This window comes from Panthera pardus, unplaced genomic scaffold (assembly GCF_024362965.1).
Source record: "Panthera pardus isolate Hobbes unplaced genomic scaffold, ASM2436296v1 HiC_scaffold_16, whole genome shotgun sequence".
NCBI lineage: Eukaryota > Metazoa > Chordata > Mammalia > Carnivora > Felidae > Panthera > Panthera pardus.
In genome coordinates this window covers 15,379,572-15,399,752 of record NW_026526721.1, presented here as the reverse complement: position 1 = coordinate 15,399,752, position 20,181 = coordinate 15,379,572, and the positions used below count along the sequence as shown (strand labels likewise).

The 20,181-nt window shown below is 37.9% G+C and overlaps 1 protein-coding gene across 6 annotated transcripts in view; it reads right to left on the bottom strand.

The window, feature by feature from the left end:
* Positions 1-2,162: 2,162 nt before the first annotated feature.
* GRIK1 (glutamate ionotropic receptor kainate type subunit 1) overlaps positions 2,163-20,181 on the bottom strand; it is a 370,160-nt gene continuing 352,141 nt past the window's right edge. For 2 of the 6 annotated variants that reach the window (XM_019467826.2, XM_019467827.2), the window contains 2 exons: positions 3,036-3,122; positions 2,163-2,637 (listed from right to left, as the gene is read on the bottom strand). In XM_019467826.2, coding sequence (XP_019323371.1) covers positions 2,482-2,637; positions 3,036-3,122 — 243 coding nt within the window. In that variant the 3' untranslated portion in view covers positions 2,163-2,481. Of the gene's footprint in view, positions 2,638-3,035; positions 3,123-14,820; positions 19,142-20,181 lie in introns of those variants that run through there. The other 4 variants (XM_019467828.2, XM_019467830.2, XM_019467829.2 and 1 more) reach the window with 2 other exon arrangements.

The following is a 20,181-nucleotide window of genomic DNA, read 5'->3' as shown; positions in this document are numbered from 1 at the left end:
TATTATGTACATTTAGCATAGGACTTTTCCTATGCTGTGGACCTAGTGCTGTGGGCCTAGTCCTATGCTGTTTCACCTAGTTCATTATAGTTTTTAATTTATTCATACCAAGTATTATGCATTGAATGAAAATGTAGGCATGGGTAAGTGAGAAGGAAACTGGTTAGTGGGGACCTTAAAATGTCTATCCAACAGATTGAGACACAATATATTTTAGATATTAGAAACTGAAATACTTATTTTCCCACTCTACTTTCCCTACTCTAACAGTCTGTGAAAAGATATAGTAATAGTGTCTGAAAGGAGAGAAAAGTATCATACTGTTACATTAGAAATGTAAAATAGAATGCCATTGGTGTGATTTCATAGTGAACTAAATACACTGCACATCTCCCCTCTAATATGTTATCACTCTAGTTCATCTTCAGCTGTTGGATTAACCATATTTCTGTCTGCTTTTCTGTTTCTATCAGTAAGCATATCTGTATCTATCTTTATCTCTATCTCTGTCTATATCTATAAATATTTTTAACTGTACGAGAGAAAGAGAGAGAGAGAGAGAGAGAGAGAGAGAGAGAGAGAGAGAATATCTTAAGCAGTTCCATGCACTGCAGAGCCCAACGTGGGGCTTGATACTACCATCCTGGGATCGTGACCTGAACTGAAATCAAGAGCCGGGTGCTCAACCGACTGAGCCACCCAGATGCCCTTCTCATTTATGTAAATTGCAACTCCATTTTTCCAGGCACGCAGGGACTGATCCCGTGATCCTGGGATCATGACCTGAGCTGAAATCAAGAGTCAGACACTCAACCCATTGAGCCACCTGGGTACCCCAGCATATTGTTTTTAATGTCACATCTTCATGGATTTTATGTAAAATCTTAATGCATTGTCTAATGAAATACATTATTTTCCAATTGTGATGGATCCAAAATTTGAGCACTGATCACAATCATAGGAAAATATCTGGCCGGTGCCTGTTATTGCTATTTTAAATGTGATGTTATTTTTCTTTTTATGTCTGGATATATTTTTGTGCTTAAACTCTACAGGGACTAGATAACAAAATTTGTTTAGTTAGAACAATCCTATAGAAACCAATGGGATTTAATTATATGAACTATTGATCCAGTGCCTGCTGCTTTCCCATTGGTCCCCCGAATAATGAGTGCTACCTCAACTCTGCAGTTAAGCCTCCCTCTCCCTGCCAACCCCAATCCTAGACTTTCTCTGGAGCCACTCTTCCCTCCCTCATGACCACTGTCTAAATCTCTGGCCCCATGAGTTGTGCCTCCGAGTTACTTCCATCATCCACTGGTCTGGCTGCCCCTGCTCTGGCCTGGTTGCAATGTCCTTTCTTTGGGTTCCTGAAAGAGCCTTCGGGTGACCCTGTCTCTTCTTCCTCAGATTCCTTTCCTTCAATCCTTTGCTTTCAGCCAGAGTGGTTGTCACCTGTCAGACCCATCGTATTCCCTTGCATTTTAGCCACGCTAGACTCCTGTCCCTCCACCATCCTGGCCCTATTCGCTCTCCTTTTGGGCTTCCAATATGCTGCTTCCTCAGCCTAGAATGCCTGCTTCTCCATCTTACAGTCCTCCCTTCACCTGATTAACTTGTCATCCTAATTTAGCTGTACCTTCCTCCAGGAAATCTTCCTTGGTTGAGTACATGTTCCTTTGGCTTCTGGCTTCTACTGAGGAAGTGCTAATCCTTCTTTGAGTACTCAAATGTTTTTCTTTTTTGTTTAACTATAAACTATGTGAGAGCAGGGACCATATCTGTCTTCCTCACCATAGTATCTCCAGAACCTAGAATGATGCCCAGAATGTGATGGACACTTTTATTTTCAAATGAATTTTCCTTTTTTGTTCTTAAATCCTTTTATCTTATACTCACCAATATTCCAAGTGCCATTTTAAAGTTCTTTATGAGGTCAGATTTTAAAGCACAAAGATGAGTAGTTTTATTTTACTATAATAACTAGGTATTTGGTATGAACTCTAAGTATTTTTTTTTTTTTTAATTAGCCAGAAATGATTCTGTGTGTCTGAACCGGTTAAGAGGACTCATCAAAACAGCAAACTGGAAAACAGATGACATTTGACAAACAAACATTGTGAATGGGAGCTGAGTAATGGAGAATAAACCAACACTCAAACTTGTTCTGGAAAAAAAAACCCTGTTGATTTATTATTATTTAGAAAGCACACACAGCAATTTATCGAGAAGAAGGAGAAAAGGCAAAATAAGTGAGCATACAAATTCATTTCAAAAGAACCAGTGGCACTTCCCAAGTAATATCTGTCTCTGTGAGCTTTTTAAAGCTGTTGTATTTCGCATATCTATATGCATACCCAGAGTTATGAATATAGATACAGGGAAACACATCACACACTTGTCAGGAATCTTTCCTCCCCAAAACCTGTAGCGAGCGTATCGTTTTCCTTCCTGAAAGCTGCCTGCAGGTGTTTTCTTGGATCACGCCACAGTCTCTTTCCTCTGAGTTCGTCTCTGATGACAAGTAAGGATACTTGTGAAGGGAGATTTCCCCTTAGTTCTTGACTTTTTCTTTAGCTTTTTCTGATTTTTGAGTGAGATTCCCAGTTCTTCCATGATGGCATTGAAAGAGAGACACTAGAGAACATGAAATAATAGAGCATCAGTTTAACCTAACTAGCTGCCCCCTCCACTGATCTGTCTCTCACCAATACAAGATATTGGTCTAAGGTAACTCTGCCACACTGTAAATTCCCGGCCAGTTCCCACACCTCCTCCTCCACCCACTGGCCATTCGCCTTTTCTACTTGGGGAAACGGAGGCAACAAGCTAGCTGGGTAGACTTTGGGGTTTCATTCACAAGATGCAGTAGTACAAAACTACCCAGTTAGGCTCTCGAAATAGACAACTTACCTTTGCCGAGACACCAAAATAGAGTTAAGTTAAGTCATTTCCCCCATTGAGATGATCCAAACATTGATAGGTTTATCAAGGCATACAGGACACTTCAGTAATGCTATAGAAAATGAACAAACCTTCTCTACACCAAGGCTTTGTTTTTTTCTCCCATGAAACCTTACTTTGTTCCTAAAATAAAATCTAATTCTTGATGACTTTCCTTTCTGATAAAAAAAAAGAAAAAAAACAATTTTAAATTGTATATTTTCTCCAAAAAACAGAGATCTGGCAGCAGCAATGATGCAGCTGTGGTTGAAATGAAAATAATATGGTACCGAACCGCACAGCAAAGATGATGGCATAATACGAAGAGAAAATGGAGTGATGATCATGAAACGTCACGTGAGTGCAGATGGCATATATATGTACGTATCGATTACAATTCCACTGTTATGTATTCGCATGCACAGTGTACAATGGTGTAATCAAACATAATTTGCTACCGTTTTTTTCCAGCCAATATCAGATCTTTGAGTGACACATTCCTGCTAATAGAGATTTCCATAACTTAGTATTGTTCTTGATGAGGTAACCCTTAAAACACCCTTAAAATCCCCAAGCCTCTGGTAAGGTGTATGCAAGTGCAAGCATGGGACTCCTTTGTCACGAACCCACAAAACGGATGGGTTGAAAGTCATATGACCACGTGCCCCCCAATGATTTCTCTAGGCTGTGAGCTTCTGACAGGAAGGAAACTGGTGTTTCCTGTGTTCAAAGTAGGAAATGTCTCCTCCGGTCCTTGCGTATCAACGCGCAACATGTATTTTTGAAAATTTACACTCCAGTTTTGTTCCACAAAAAAGTTGATGTCGTTTAAATAAGCAATAGTTTTAATTTGTCTACTTGATTTGAAAGCTAGACAGATACATTTGGTTCCTAGATATACATTGCTGGCCTACCAGATGTACACCTCTGAAAAAGTAGTAGTTTTTGTGACTTCTTGTCTCTTTTGCACGTGTATATAGACTTTGAGTTTCGTTTTCATTTTCATATGGCACTAAGAATTCATGTCATTCGTGTTCATTTTCTTTCAAATCATAAGTTGTGGCTTCAGTGAATTGAGAGGGGGATCATGCCACCCAAAGAAAAACTTCAGAAATGTTTTCTATGAATTATACTTACAAAAAGTGTTATAGCACGTATGTCACAACTGAAATTTAATGTTTTTTGATAGCATTTTGTGATGTGAAATTTTTCTGTTGCTACCAGACGAACTGCATATTTTATAGTGCCATATGACACCTGGTATTGTATAGGGGTCTTGAAAATTTTGCTCAGAGAGATATTTCAATGGAAGAAGTGTTTTTGTTTTTGGGTTTGTTTCGTTTTGTTTTGCATTTTGCACAGGACATTTCTAATTTCAGGAAGATCATTAAAATGGAAGGAAGAGAGGGAAAGAAGGAGGAAGTGCAAAGGACTTTATACATACTATTACAAACAAATCTTACAGCAACCTTATAAGGAAGGAATTCTTATGCCCATTATATAGATGGGGAAATTTACTATTGGAAATGTTAAGTAATTTGCCCAGGAAATGTGGTTCGTAAGAGCTTGCATTTGAACTCAGTCTATCTTATTTCAAAGACTCAACTGCCTTCACTTGACATCAACGCCTTTTTTTTTTTTTTTTACTTCTATAAAGAGCTTTTGTAGATTCTTTTCTCATAAATGCATGTTAAGAAATTGCAATATTTCTGTTTTACTTGAAGTCTGAAACATTTGAGTTTAGACATTTCTCTTCATTTTGCACTGAAACCACCAAAGTGAGTCTCCAGGTGTGGCTCACAACGAGGAAAGAACTTGATGAAACTCTCTCTTTCCTGTATTGGGTAGAGGGGTAACCACAGTTCTTGTCTTGACAATATGTTTTAATTATGTTTCTCTTTAAAACACAATCTTCCTTCAACTTTTGCATTGCCTTAAAATGCAGCAAATGTCTATTCCTTTCATTAACCCTAGGTATTTATTTTTTGCTGCCCTCATGAAAGTAAAAATATATACAGTTTTATGAGTGGTCTGGTTTCTCTGTCTTTGGTCACAAATGATGATTTCTTTTTGATTCTCACTTTGTCTCCAACTGTCAAAAAGAAAATGGCAAGATATTGGGACTGACCTTTCTGCTTCCAAGTTTTTGCTGTAGTCATAAGGAAAGATGACCTTTAAGGTCCCTACCAGCCATGAGCTCAAGCAAACCATACACTCTTGTATCCACAGGAAATGAAAATGTGAAGGTCATCTCTCAGCACAGAGGGGCCTGGGAGGGTTTCCTATTCATTCATTGATTTGTCTTTCACAATCTCAGAATTAAAGATATAGATAGATAGAGAGATAGAGAGAGAGATAGAGAGATAGATAGATAGATAGGTAGATAGATATAGATAAATTGAGCGTCTGAATTAGGATAAAAATCTAAGTAGCTTTCCAAAGCTTCTATTTCTGGACTTGGTTTTTATGAACTCCCTTGTATCTGCAGAGCCGTAGAAAAATTATGGTTAAGCACAGACGTTTAAATTTCTAAACTAATTTCATTAGAAAGTATCAGACATGTTGATGACCATCTACCACCTTGCTCAGGAGGCAGGGACATTAGGGGTAGGATGAATACCCCAGCAGAATCCTCTGGTGTTTGGCAGACTGGAAATTAGCCTGTAGTATGCAGCCGGGGTCCTCCTGTTTTTCTCTGGTGGATGGAAATCATGTTTTCAATGGATCTACATATATGACCATGAATCATACTTGTGAGTTGACCCCTGGTCTCAGAATGCTGGAAGTGAAATTTCAGCTGTGCTGCCTAGTAGCTGGATTACACTGGGCAAGATGTTTCTTTTCTCTTTGATTCAGCTTCTTTATCTATACAATGGAAACAATAGTAGAATCCTTTTCATAAGAGTTATTTTGTGAACCATTGAGCGGGTACATGTAAAACAGCACAATGCCTGACCCATGGTAAGTTTCTCTATTTCTTTAAAATAACATGGTATAGGGGCGCCTGGGTGGCTCAGTCGGTTAAGCGGCCGACTTCGGCTCAGGTCATGATCTTGCGGTTCGTGAGTTCAAGCCCGTGTCGGTCTCTGTGCTGCCTGGAGCCTGCTTCGGATTCTGTCTGTCTGTCTCTCTTTCTCTCTCAAAAATAAACAAACATTAAAAAAATAAAAAAATAAAATAACATTGTATAGGGGCACCTGGGTGGTTCAGTCATGTAAGTGTCTGACTCTTGGTTTCAGGATATGATCTCATGATTTCATGAGTTTGAGCCCCAAATTGGGCTCTATGCTGGCAGCACGGAATCTGCTTGGGATTCTTTCTCTCCCTCTCTCTCTGTCCTTCCCCCACTCACACTGTCTCTCTCTCTCTCTCTCAGAATAAATAAACGTAAAAAAATAACATTGTATATATCACTGAAAATAGTTTAAGTCTATGAAACTTACTGATATGTATTTTGGTGGTTTTTTTTTTTTTTTTTTTTTTTGGATGGAAGGAAGGGAGGAACAGTGAAAAGTTGATGATCCTTTAATATTGTCTGTTGTATGCCCTTCTATGTACCAATTCTTTGTTTCCACCAGTGTTTTGTTAAAGTACGTTCTATACATGTTTAATACATAGATTTTTCAATGCTTATTTTATTTGTTTCAGCCAGCTCATAACACGTTTTCGTGTTTATGCAGTAATAAGATTTACGATAGCTTGTGTCTTGCCTCTGAAGGATAGGTGCTCAAGCATGAGAAAGAAATGAAAATTAGCCACAGCTCTTTGCCATTTAAAAAAAAAACTTATCTCTATGCATCTGAACCCATTTACTGTGAATTGCTATGATGATAAGTTTGATAGGAAAATTCACTTATGAATGGATTTATAGTAATAAACTGTGTTAGTGTCATTTACGCCGTTCTGAACAGTGTCCAAAGATAAAGTGATGTGTGTGTGCAGGGATCGCATGTGTGTGCGTGCTTGTGTGCATGCACCTACATGTGCATGTGACTTCTCTTGCAGAGGAAAGGAAAGTGAGAAACAAGTTCATCTACTAGAAACCATGAGTGAAACTTCAGCTAGCACTGTATTCTCCTGGTTTTAGAAGGAGAAGGATTTCTTCTTTCTTTCTTTCTTTCTTTCTTTCTTTCTTTCTTTCTTTCTTTCTTTGTTTTAATGTTTATTTTTGAGAGAGAGAGAGAGCGCGCATGTGAGCACACGCATGAGCAGGGGAGGGGCAGAGAGAGAGGGAGACACAGAATCCAAAGCAGGCTCTGGGCTCTGAGCTGTCAGCACAGAGCCCAACGCGGGGCTCAAACCCACAAACTGTGAGATCATGACCTGAGCTGAAGTCAGATGTTTAACCATCTGAGCCACCCAGGCACCCCTGATTTGCTTATTTCTTTTGCAGAAAACCATTCCTCTTCTCCATTCCTTTTGTGCCTGTAGTGTGACCCTAGTGAGCCCCCCCTGTCCTCTTTTCCTGCCTTCTTTTACTTTCTTTTACCTTCCTCTTTGTCTTGATTTTTTTTTTTTTTTAATAATTGCTGACATCATGGCACCTCCTTTGGATTAATCCTTAATATTTGGTTTCTTGGTACTAGTGTAAACCTGAACATAAATTATTCTTCTCCTGACACCTTTATCCTTCTATTGCAAATATTCCCCTGGAAGGGATGGGAGAAGTTAAATGAATTCTTGTTTTGTACCTAAAATTACCTGCCCCCCCCCCCCCGAGTCTAGGGGTGGGGAGTGATTTCCTTTACGTTATAGGAAGAACTGTGTGCTGAAATTTGATTTGGGTTTACAATATTGAAAGGACCAAGGCTAAGCTGTCTGGTATTGGCTTTCATACTGGTTGCAAATGTGGCATCAGATTGTGACTATCAGACTGATTTCTCTTGTATATTTAATATTTATGCATTCCATGCTTTATTCATTGGTACATTTAGAAGAACTTGGGGTGAATACCTTTATACCTTACATTTTGTACAGGTTTCTCTCTTTATTATGCTCTTTGTTTAAAGACACTTGAAGTGGTCTGTGACATTGTCTAATAAATTTTCACATTATGTGTTGAAGAAAGATACAGATAATATTTGTGTCATTTTATAAATGTAAAAGCTTTCATTTTATATAGATATGCTTTAACTTGAAAGCAAGCTCTAACTTGAAGCCTTTTTTGTAAAGACTATTTTTAGTAAAATAGACTGAATTTTAACATAGAAATCAAGGAATGGGTTACTGAGAAATGATGAGATTATCATTGCTGTTATGTTCTTGGTTTGGTTGAATTACTATCATAGTCTGGAGGCAGTGTCTCAATGATTTTTTTTTTTTTTCTTTTTAACGAGATGGTCTAAGTATTCACATCCTTAACATTTTTAAACTTTGAGATTCAATACGGGAACAAACCTAAAATGTTCAAAATGTCAGGAAACTTTTTAAGGAATAAGAACAGAATCCTATTCATACATTTGCTACCTTAAGACTTTGGAAAGTCTGGTCACCTGTCTGCATAAGTGTTTTATGTCTTCACAGGATAATTGATGATCTAAGAGCAGAGATCAAGCTTCAGTGATCCCCCACTAATTATGTTAATGAAGGAGGAGGGAGATTGTTAGAGTAGCTATGTGTATACCATTTTGTGTGAAATTCTTGCATTCCAGAACTCAGAATTTGGCTACCATTTGCTCTGGTTTTATCGGTTTTCTGGGTTCATTCAGAATTCCTGGGCCATCTCTCATGCAGCCATCCTTGGATTAAAAAATATATATATATCTGAGAGGTTGGGAGTCAGCCATCATATTAGCTTCGAGAATAGTGATTATGATTAATTGTGCCTGAAAGCTAATGAGGAAGCCGATTCTCATCTCCTGAATCTGTGCCAAAAATTTCTGGATGGAGGAAATCTAGACATTGGCCTGAAACTTAAAAGTGTGGTCCGCTATCCCCACCTGTCACCCAGAAGCCACTCCTTACCCAGCTAATTTTCAACTGGCTCTTCACTCCTACATTTTCCCTGGGGCTACAGTATATCAACCCCACTAACTTATTTTCCTATCTCTCTTTTTTTTTTTTTTAATTTTTAATCTTTATTTAGTTTTGAGAGAGAGAGAGAACCAGCAGGGGAGCAACAGAGAGAGAGGGAGACGCAGAATCCGAAGCAGGTTCTAGGCTCTGAACTGTCAGCTCAGAGCCCGACGTGGGGCTCAAACTCACGAACCGTGATCATGACCTGAGCCGTAGTCGAAATCCCAACTGACTTAGCCAGCTAGGCGCCCCTCCTGGCTCATTTTAATGTCATGTTTTCACCATCTCTGTCCTTTTCCTTCTCGTCTCCTCCATTTTACTTTTTTTGCCCCCACACTTGAGACTTGGTGCCAACATTTTTGCTGTCTCAGATCCTAGATGTAAGCTGATTCCCTGCATGAAAACATATCCCAGAATTCTCTGTTTTCCAATCTGAGTTCCTTCAAACCATAAACATACACCTATGGGGGACACAAGGTTAGTCAATGACACTAGATACATGAGGATCATCTTTCTAGGGTTCATTTTTGTTTAAAGATTTTATTTAGAAAACTTTTCTTCCATTAGAATAAGTGTAAATAAGTCTATTGTAGAATGGATATATATATATATATATATATATATATATATATATATATATGGGTATATATATGGATATATATATATATATGGGTATATATATATATGGATATATATATATATGGATATATATATATGGATATATAATATGTATATTATTATATATATAATTTATTTATTTTTAAGAATTCTTTAAGAAATTTTTCACTATGGGTGGCTGCCCAAGACTCTACAAAATTCTTGGGGGTATTAGTTTGTTCTCCTCTAACATTAGGAATAATTTCATAGAAAACATTGAAAAGTGAGGTTAACACTGAAGCAATGTTCCATTTTGATATTAATCCGTGTACTTTACCAAATCTTCTGAATCTGAACCCTTTTTCTCACTTTTAAAGTTATAGCAAGAGCTTTTGTATGCATTGCCCTCAGGGTAGGGATGACATAGAGGAAAAAAAGTAAAATTTGCAGCTTTGAGTTCTTAAATAGATTTTTGTGGATCTATAGAAGCCACTGCAGTCTTTGAAGCTATTAATTACAACAGCTAGGTGTTTGAAAGAAGGAAAAAGAAGGCACTTTGAATTGTAAAAGTTTGCCTTTGAGACTTCAGGGCCCAGCCCCTGAGATTGTGGCTGGGGTATGAAGCTAGGACTGTTCTGTGTTTATTTTCAAGGAAAATCATCCAGCCAGGGGCTAGGACAGCCTAGATGCTGAGGAATACCAGAGAAGGGGCCCCTCACTTGCAACTTTTGGGGTCAAACTCTCATGGGGTGAGATAAGGCAAATAGATGTGGGGACAGCTTAATAGATGAAGGGACCTGAAAACACAAGGAAATCATGCCAACTTTCTGTCCCATATTCAGAGGAAGCAGTCACTGAGTGCAGAAATATCATCAGAGCTGATCATCAGGCTGGTTGGAGACCGTCTCCCATGACCTCTGAAGTGTGCTCAAGAGCAGCGAGACTTTCCCCTGCTCCAGGAGGGCATGAAAGTTGCTGATGAGTTTGGAGAGATGGCTGCAGAGTGTCCCCCCCCAAGCATTATGACTAGACAGCTGCAAGTTGTTTCTGCCGTAAGGATAAGCTTCAGGTGGGCTGGACATATCTGAGATGAGCAACCCTCCTTGCTTAAAAATGGCAGAGATGTGGCTTTGTATGCCAATCCAAGGTACCCACAGTGCCTTTCTCCTATCTGGAGTCACCATCAGAGGCCACCATGACTTTCTTCTCTGGCCTTCTGGCTTCTCTCTGGCTTCCCTACGTCTCCCAAGCCTGCCTCAGCCCCTTGTGCAAGCTTGGGGCCTACACACTTCCTCTGTTATTGGCCTCATGTGTACCTGAGCAGGCCTCCACGCTGAACTTGAGATGATACTATGAGGACTGACTTTCCATTACCACATGGAGAAGAGGGCCTGTCCTTTCTGCAACTCAGAGGCTGAGTTAGGGCCATAAATATATAATTCCAAGAAATTCTTTGCATGCCCCTTCTCATATAGAGAATGGCCTTGGCCTTGAGGTAAATTGAACCTGATGGAGGGTTTTAGTGTCCACAGTGTATATGTGCACAACCGTGGAGTCCTTGTGGTACTAGCTTATGCCCACATGTAGTGGACATACATTTTTCTCAAGCTATAAACTTAGGTGTGCAAGAAAACCATGTGATGCCGTAAAAAAATAAGAACAGATCCCACCTTACCTTAGAGGTTCCCATCCACTAGTAGATGTTGTCAACTCAATGTAACTCACTCATTGTTTAAAACTGAGTTTCTTTTGGTTAATGGCTCAGTTAATATGAACCTCTCTCCTCCTCCCTTCTTCTTCTCTTCTTTCCCAGGTGCATCTGGGCTTAGGAAAATTTAATAGAGGGTCTGGGCATTGGTGATGGTGGGAGCAGCTGATCCATGGCCATACTACATTCTTTGGCTTCCACTGGGGTTGGATGCTAGGAGGCCATCAGTGCTGCACTTTCTCTGCTGAGTCCTCTAAGTGCTTGTGGCCCCACTATGGTCTCCATGTCAGGTCTACACATTGAGTCTTTTTCCACTCCAACCTCAACCTTTCAATCCACTGATTCAGCCCTTCTGCAAGGCTCTTCATTGAGAAGTGCCATGGAGTTTTCACTGTTTTCCCTGAGATGCTCTGGGACTGAGCAGGACTCTACGAAGCTATTCATAGGTTCATGACCTAGATATTGTTATTGCACCATTTTGGAAACAATTGGATGTAAGATTTTTCTCAAGTTTTCCCATCTCCTGGGCTACACCCTGTAAACTCCAATATGGCATTTTCTGTTCAAGATCTCCCAGAACTTTTCTGAGGTTTCTATTTTCCTGTCCTCAAGTTGGGACTTGGCTCATGGATGGCCATGAAGCCTTCTCTCAGGGATTCCAGTACCACTAAGATTTAATGACTTCCCTCCCATTCTTCCCTTCTTTCCTAGTGGTCAAAAGCTGGTCAGGGATAGGAACATGAGGGAAGAAATCATTATTTTGTATATTTCCACAACCTTGGGCCTCTGGGTTTTGGCTCTTGTTAATTACAGATAAGCTTTTCCAATAACAACTAATCTATTCAACAAAACACCTGGTTCTTGAGACTGAAAGCCATGATTTCCAAGATTTTTGTCTATACTACAAATTTGTAAAGTCTACTTAAAACTCAAAAGCTAAGAGTCTGATTCATCTCTGGCTTGGAAGCCGTACAGATAAAAACATTGATGCTTAAGGGTGGAGGAGGATAGGGGTAAAAACAATAGAAAATAAAAGCACATCAACCTTTTTCTTTGTTTCCCTTTGTCTTTCTTTAACAGAATTACTGAAGTTCCATTTACAGAATAGGTTTCCCCATCTCCTCTCTTGAATTGTGACTGAGAATATAACCCATTCCATAGCTATGAATAACTTCTAGCTATGTCTTGTTTGCTTGTTGGTTTGTTTTATTTTGTTTTCTTTCTCTCTTTCTTTCTCTTTCTTTCTTTCTTTCTTTCTTTCTTTCTTTCTTTCTTTCTTTCTTTCACCTACTCTGTAGGCTCATCAAAGTCAAGAATGAGTCCACTTTTGTAGCCTTTCCTGTGTTTGTAACACTTTGCTTATGACTGGATGAGAACTTTTTCACTCTTTGATGCCATGATGGCCGGTTTTCTCTTTATCCAGAGTAGACCATTTCATCCTGCAGCACTGGCAGGAAAAGGTAATTCTGTTTATGACAATAAAAATTTAGTATGTTTAAGGTAACTGCACAATCATATTTATATTTGTATTTGGTATTTGGTCAAGGTTTTTTTTGTTGTTGTTGTTTGGTCCTGCTTCTTTTTATTTCCTTCCCACTTTCTATCAAACTTAAAAAAATACTGTGATTGCAGAGAACTTTAAATATCACCCTTTCGGGGCTCCTGGGTGACTCAGTCAGTTAAGTGTCTGACTCTTGATTTTGGCTCAGGTCATGATCTCATGGTTTGTGGGTTTCAGCCCCACATCGAGCTCTGTGCTGACGAGGAGCCTGCTTGGGATTCTCTCTCTCTCTCTCTCTCTCTCTCTCTCTCTCCCCCTCTCTCTACCCCTCCCCTGCTCGCTGTCTCTGTTTCTTTCTCAAAATAAATAGATAAACTTAAAAAAAAAAAAAAAAGAAAAAAATGTCATCCCTTCGTGTCACAGCTGGGGAGACTGAGAATAAGAGAGGGACAACGACTTCCCCAAAGTCACATAGCTATTCAGTAGCAGTACAGGGACCTGAACTCTTGGCTTGTGACTCCCAGGTCATGTTTTCGTTGAGTCATTTACACCTTTCAGAATTTGTTTGGTTTTAAGACACTGCCACTGTACACTGGAAAAGTTATTTCTAAATGGATGTTAATTGCTTCCTGGCCTCTCTGTGAATTGATGAATTTTTGGGTTTCCAGGCAAAGGAAAACCTCTTTGTACAATTACAGAAATAACCTGATTGAGATTTCTCCAAATGACTTGCTAAATAAAGTGATCTGACTACAGAAGAAATGAATGAGAACGTGTGGAAGCATCTGATAATGTGCCAACTGATACTTAGGACTTAAGATAATTGCATATCGGGGTGCCTGGGTGGCTCAGTCAGTTTAAGCGTCCGACTTTGGCTCAGTCAGGATCTCACAGTTCATGAGTTCGAGCCCCACAACGGGCTCTGTGCTGACAGCTCAGTGTCTGGAGCCTGCTTTGGATTCTGTGTCTCCCTCTCACTCTCTGCCCCTCTCCTACTTGCACCCTGTCTTTCTCTGTCTCTCAAAAATAAATACACATTAAAAAAATTTTTTTTAAAAGATAATTGCATATTAGGGTAGGTTACCTGGGGACAGTAGTTTCTTAGTTCCTACGGTTGGTAAGGACTAACGTGATCAGGGCAACAACCTTTTTTTGAAATGGAAAAATCTGAATATTTGAAGTCTAAACACTTCAGTTAAAAATTGGACAGAAAGAAAATCCTGGTTTTGCTAACTTAAGCTTAGTAGATAAAGGAGCGACAGTAACTCCATTCCATCACTCAGGTCCTACTTATGCTTTTTGTGTGTTTCTGGGTGTAAATGCTGAAGCACGGAGACACGGTGGGGTTGTGCAATTTGGCCAATTAGCCCCATTTGGGTTGACGACTACAAAGTTCAGATTTTGTAGTGGGTGTAACCACATAGAACATTTGGGCTTTTATCACCAAAACGTTCTCATCTGTGTAAGTAGAATTTTTTTGAAAATTTAAGGGAGAATCCCATTTTCCATGATATCAGTCTCTACGGAGAGGATTTTGAAAGCAAAAATGATTTTAATATGCCTGTGCATCTGGACATAAAATTCCATAACTGCGGGAAGCATAATGAGATGGTTCCTAAAGGCAAGTTAAAACTGCAGCATCAAGCAGAAATTTTTCATTATCTATAAGAGTTAATTAATAATGCCATTTGGCACAGTCAGATGTGCAGAAAATAGTCCGAGAAGTAGGAATGCCTTGCTTTCCTTTTGCTTTTCAAGGCTGTTCAGGCTACTTTTAAATTGCTTACTGGGAAATAGACCTTATAGTATAAAGGGTCACGGGCTTGGAAACTAATTGGGATTCATTGTTTTGCTGCTTTGCCATAGATGGCTCATATAGAACATAATATAATGCTAGTCAAATGTAATGAGGTATTTGGAAATATTTTTTTGGGGGGGGATAGGTTTATAACTATATAATCCAGCTGATTTTCCTAAGGGCATGATCTCTATCCACCATGTGTCCTCAGGTAGTTGCAGTTTTTCTGGAAAAACTCTAAAATAATTCAACTTCTAATTTTAGTCTAAGACAAAATAAACTTTATTTTTTTCCTTATTGCATTGGATTATAAACAGGCTTGTCAGGAATTGGATTAGACAGCGTTATATGCTCCATAGTTGTCGATGCACTGTTCAATCTTTTCAAACACCTCTCTGCTCTCTTGCTAACTTTAAACAGTATTCCTCAAAGTATAAGCCACAGATAACCTGCCAATGTTAATAAAATCTCACCCTCACCACTTGAAGTCAAATTGCTGTGTTCCATCTAGCTTTAAAGAAAACTCATGCTTACCAAAGTTTTAAAGTAAAACAGCTGTATTTAAGATTGTTGGGGGAAAAAAAGCTCATGTAAGGAAAGGTATTTTTAAAAAATCCCTTGTACTAAAAAAACTCATGGTCATGACCTAATTTTGGAGAAAACTGCTATATTGAAGCTATTTTTTTTTTTTATGGAAACTAATGTCTACAACTAATTTTAAGCATTCGCTTTCAGATTTTGTTAAAAAGTCACCAATTCCTGGATTACACTCACTGAGAAGCAATCTATGGAGGTAAAACCTATAATCCATATTTTAAATAATTTCCCCGGTTGATTCTGAGGTACACCAAAGTTCTGAGAACTAATGGCAAAAAAAACAGAGTTTGGAATTTTTTCTTTCATGTTCAAGGTTCTTTTTTTCTAAATTTCACTTAAAATGCAATGGCCCCTGTTGGAGTCACTGTGGTTTCAGCAGTCATTTACTTGATGTCAAGAATTGGTTGTCTAGGGCATGTATAAAAAGAAAAAGAAGTGTAAGGAGCCTTGGTTTCTGAAATGAATAGAAGTTCTTCACGGGAAAAAAGGGCACAGAGACCAATTAAACTACCTATTTGATCATTTTGAGTAGGTCTAGCAACTATAACTAAACATGAAGGTCATCAATTGAATATAATGAAATTTTTATCTCAAAGATGTGCAGTTTCTTTTTGAACTCTTTTTATAAAGGGTTTATTGAATATTGAATGCCAAATATGTGAGTATATCTTGGCTTAGAATTAGTGGTTGTACCTCTGGAATCAATCAACAGACATCAATGAATTATTGAATGCTGATTACACACATAAGATTATGCTTTAGATCACTACTGCACAGTAAAATCAACTGACTACCTTAAAAAACTATTGTCCTACCCTCCTTCCAGACTAATCAAATTAGAATTTCTAGAGATGAGGTTCATGACTTCTACTGGATCCTCATGTGTTGCCAGTTTGGGTCCTTCCCTGGGGTGCAATGAACTTGTCCTTGATTTTTAATGATTGTGTGAGGGAAAGTGGTTTTAGAGAGAGAGTTTGAACCTGTAAATTGGAAAACCTCTTTTCCAGACAGACTGTGTATTAAGATGCATGATAAATTGTACTTACTGGCCACATGACCAGATAGCAATACCTAATTTCTCTATAAGGAGCTAATATCTGTTAACCAATATCTGTTAACAGAATTCTTATAAATGATCTTATTTTCGATACCATTATAGAATTTCATTTAATTCTCAAAGAAAATATAGGTCAACAAATTATCTTATTTTACAAATGAGGAAACTAGGGCTCAGAGAATTTAAAAACTACTCCCAGTCATCAATACCATTGTTTACTGAATGGCAACGATGTGCCAGGCATGGTTAATGTGTTTTGTACAATAACACTGGATGAGGTACATATCATCAAGCCAGCATTCCCTGAGTATGATCTGTAGAACAATGGTCTCTCAAGATACTTCAGGGGAAAAATAGATTCTGCTATGTAATAAGTTTGGGAAATACTGAATGCTTTCCAATCTTGTTGAAAATTCCCAATGCATCATAACATGTTAAAAACACTGAGATATCATGCCGTAAAGAAAGTTTAGAGTAGTGTTCCATGGGTTCCTTGACCAGAAAATCTAATTTGAATAACACTTGTCAATGGTACCTTATGACCAAGAAATTATGTCCTGATATTACCTACTAAGAAACTAAGGCTCTGAGAAATGTAGTCACTTGTCTGCTGTGATTCAGCATGTGGCTGTACTAGAACCTGCACCTAAGTTTGGTTGATTTTGAAAATTCTCCTATAATTCTAAATTCTAGGACTCCAGGCTGCTGACTGCTTATTTCTCTGTTAGTAAAGCTGAAATAAAATTGTTGAATGGATTAAATGTAATGCTGTATCATTTCAAAACATTTTGAAAACTGTAAAATAAGATATAAATATCAGAAATAGGTAGTATACAGCTTAAAGTGGCACACAACTATTAAGTTTACCCAAACTCTGAATTACACTTTCAAAGGAGAGTCTTTGTAGAAAAGCAGATTTTGTTATCGCTAACCCCTTGATCATCTCAACTTCATCAATCACCCTTGAACTTTTTTGGTAGCATCTTTGATTTATTAAATAGTCCTTGGGAAGATAAACTCATGTAATTTGTGGTTTCCACATACAGAATCAATTAATTCTGAATACTAAAATACCCCAATGTTTGCCTCTATTGATTATGAAGATGTAAACTCTGACCCAGGACAAAGTGTGCTGCTTTCACTTTAATAACAGTAGATAAATGTTAGTGTAATTTAGAGATATTTTCTTAAAAGCACATTTATTTAAAGAAGAAAGCAAGACTGAGAAAATCAGGGCAGGAGTCAACTTTCCTATACATGCGTTACTGGAGAAATATAGTTTTGACTGGAGGGACCTGTGGTTCAAAAATTGGAACCCATTTAAAGCTAAGCAAAGAGAAGGCAAAATGCTACATGATTGCACAGATGGCTTATCTTTAATTCTGAGAAATATGTTTTGGGGCTAACTTCACATGTCAAAGGTAATCCCATAAAGGAGAACAAAGACCAACTGATCCCATGCTGGGGGAAGATGAAAGGCATCCTCAATTCCCCTACGCACTGTGAAGAGGAAAAGAAGCTCAGAGGGCAGGCAGACATCCTCCATCACAACAAATTAAGTATGCAGTTGGTTTCTTATGTCACCAAGCTGAGTTAGAGTGGGAATTATTTACAGCATTTTGAATGCAGGTGGAAAATAAATCTAGAGATCTGTAACTAATGTGTATGGAAATTCTTTCCTCTATTTATTTTCTCCTCCTTGCCCTTCTCCCTAATATACTTGGAGTGAATTGATAATGACAAAGCATCCGAAGAAATGATTGTGAAAGTGTTAATGCTCAGAAAAGATTGTGAGGAGAACAACCAGTCTATGCTGGGTGAGTAGGAAAGGAATAAAATTACATCTTGTGAAAAGATGTTCGTCAATGCATAGTGAAAGTGAGTCAGTGGAAAATAGAAGATGCTATGTGTTAGTTCCTAGTTTAGGAGTTTGTCTGGAGCTTGCAAGAAATAGTCTGCAGCATGAAAAAAACCACAGTTCCTTGGAGACTCTGAACATACTATGATCTGAACCTACAGAGGGTTGTCAGGTAAATGTTACGAGAGAGCTTGATGTTAATGAATTTCGACCCAAGAATCATTTTCAACTGAGTTGTGCCTTTCTGAGTGAAGTTCAGCGTAGCTAATGCTCTTCTGTGACGCCAGAGGGTTCAAGTTTAGTTTCCATTTTCTGGATCACGTTTTTCAATTTTTAAAATATAAGACACCTTGAGTCTTTGTGTAAATAATACATTTTAAATAGTGGAATCAATTTGAGTTGAACGTCAACGTTGTCATGGACTTACTACCAAAAGTTAGGGTTTCGGGTAGTTTGAATATGTGGATCTACATAGAACAGAAGGGACAGGGAGAGGGAAAACAGGAGTTTAAAAAAAAAAGAAAAAAAAAGGTCCACAAAGATAAAAAGAATTCCACCATACTAGCATTTTGTTTTTATGCTTTGCACTGTTGAAAATCTACATCTACTTTTTCATGAAGAAAGACTTGCTTATTTTTAACACATAAATATAGAACTAAGATAACCGTTGTCTTGATGGTATAGCAGATTCTGGAAAATACACATATATTGAAGTTTATATGCCCCTAATACACCTCGGTTTCAACACAGAATGTGCATCTGTTTTCAGTGCATTGAATTCAATGTCTAGAGTCCATGAGTTTTGCTACCTTGAAAGGATAAAGAATTATGGCTATTTATGCTTAAAAGATACAGATATCATCAACAATACCAATTAGCAGAAACAATTTCTACTGGGCACACTTTTTTTTAACTGATTACACAGTGTGAACTGAGGACTGTGTCCGAATCCCTCTCTCCTCTCGAATTAATTTGCCACATTCTAAATCCGTAGATAAAGTGGTTCCAGAAGTGGAGTTGGTTGGATGGGTTTGTTTACACTTCAGTCCATAAAAGAAACAAAAAGCCTTGCATGCAAAAAGAAATGAGAAAAAAATATAGAAAAAAATGAATAAATCAGAAGCAAAAATGAATGTTTAAATGAAAATTTAAATCAAATGAAGCTGGCAATTATGAGAAGCACATTAAAAGCATAACATATACAAGCTTTTATTTTTCAAATTAGTTGCATAAAACAAGACACCTCAAGAGCAAATTGAAAGTTAAAACAAAGCAGAACAGTCCATTTTCCCTTTTAAGTAAAGATAGTTTTCTCTAAAAAAATCTAAAAAAGGGGTGTTTAATGTTCTCACAATTGCCTTGTAATTTTGGGAAAATTATCATGATAAAACCAAGTTATAATCAATCATCCCCAGCTTTGGGAGCTTAAAGAGAGTTTCCACTTAAAGGAGGTGGGAGTGGTGTGAAATTATTAATCAGAACTGGCTACATAATTTGTGGGGCCCAATACAAAGGGAAAATGTGGAACCCCTTGTTTAAAAATGATTAGTAATTTCAAGACAGTGACAGCTGAGCATTAAACTAGCCATGTTATTAATAGTTTATAGTCTCAAAATTCTAACAATAATTTTAAATTGAATGGGTGGTCTAATGCACTATGATGGGCATGAGGTTTGTACTTTGTTTATTCTAGTATGCTTATGTAAGAATTATCTTTAATATAATCATCTTATACAGAATGGTAGGAGCTCCTGGTGTGATTTCCATCAAAAATAAAAGTGACAGGCAAAAATGGTTGACTGTTGAAATCAACTATGATCCTAAATACAATCTGGAAAAATAAAGTCTCTAATATATTTCATTGTCATTCTGTGTTATTTATCCTATTCCTGACCAAAAAATCCTGATGAATTACCTTTTTATAGATCATGTTTTGGGAGAGGTAAATGCTCAGTTTCAAAATACTGCATTTATATCTTTATGTAAATTGCTTTGCATTCATACATGTGCTCAGCATCCACACTTCCAGAAAGGATGGTAACATTTCTCTCAAAGATCTTTTTATATCTTTTCCAATTTTGGATTTATTTCTTGCCTGCTTTATCGA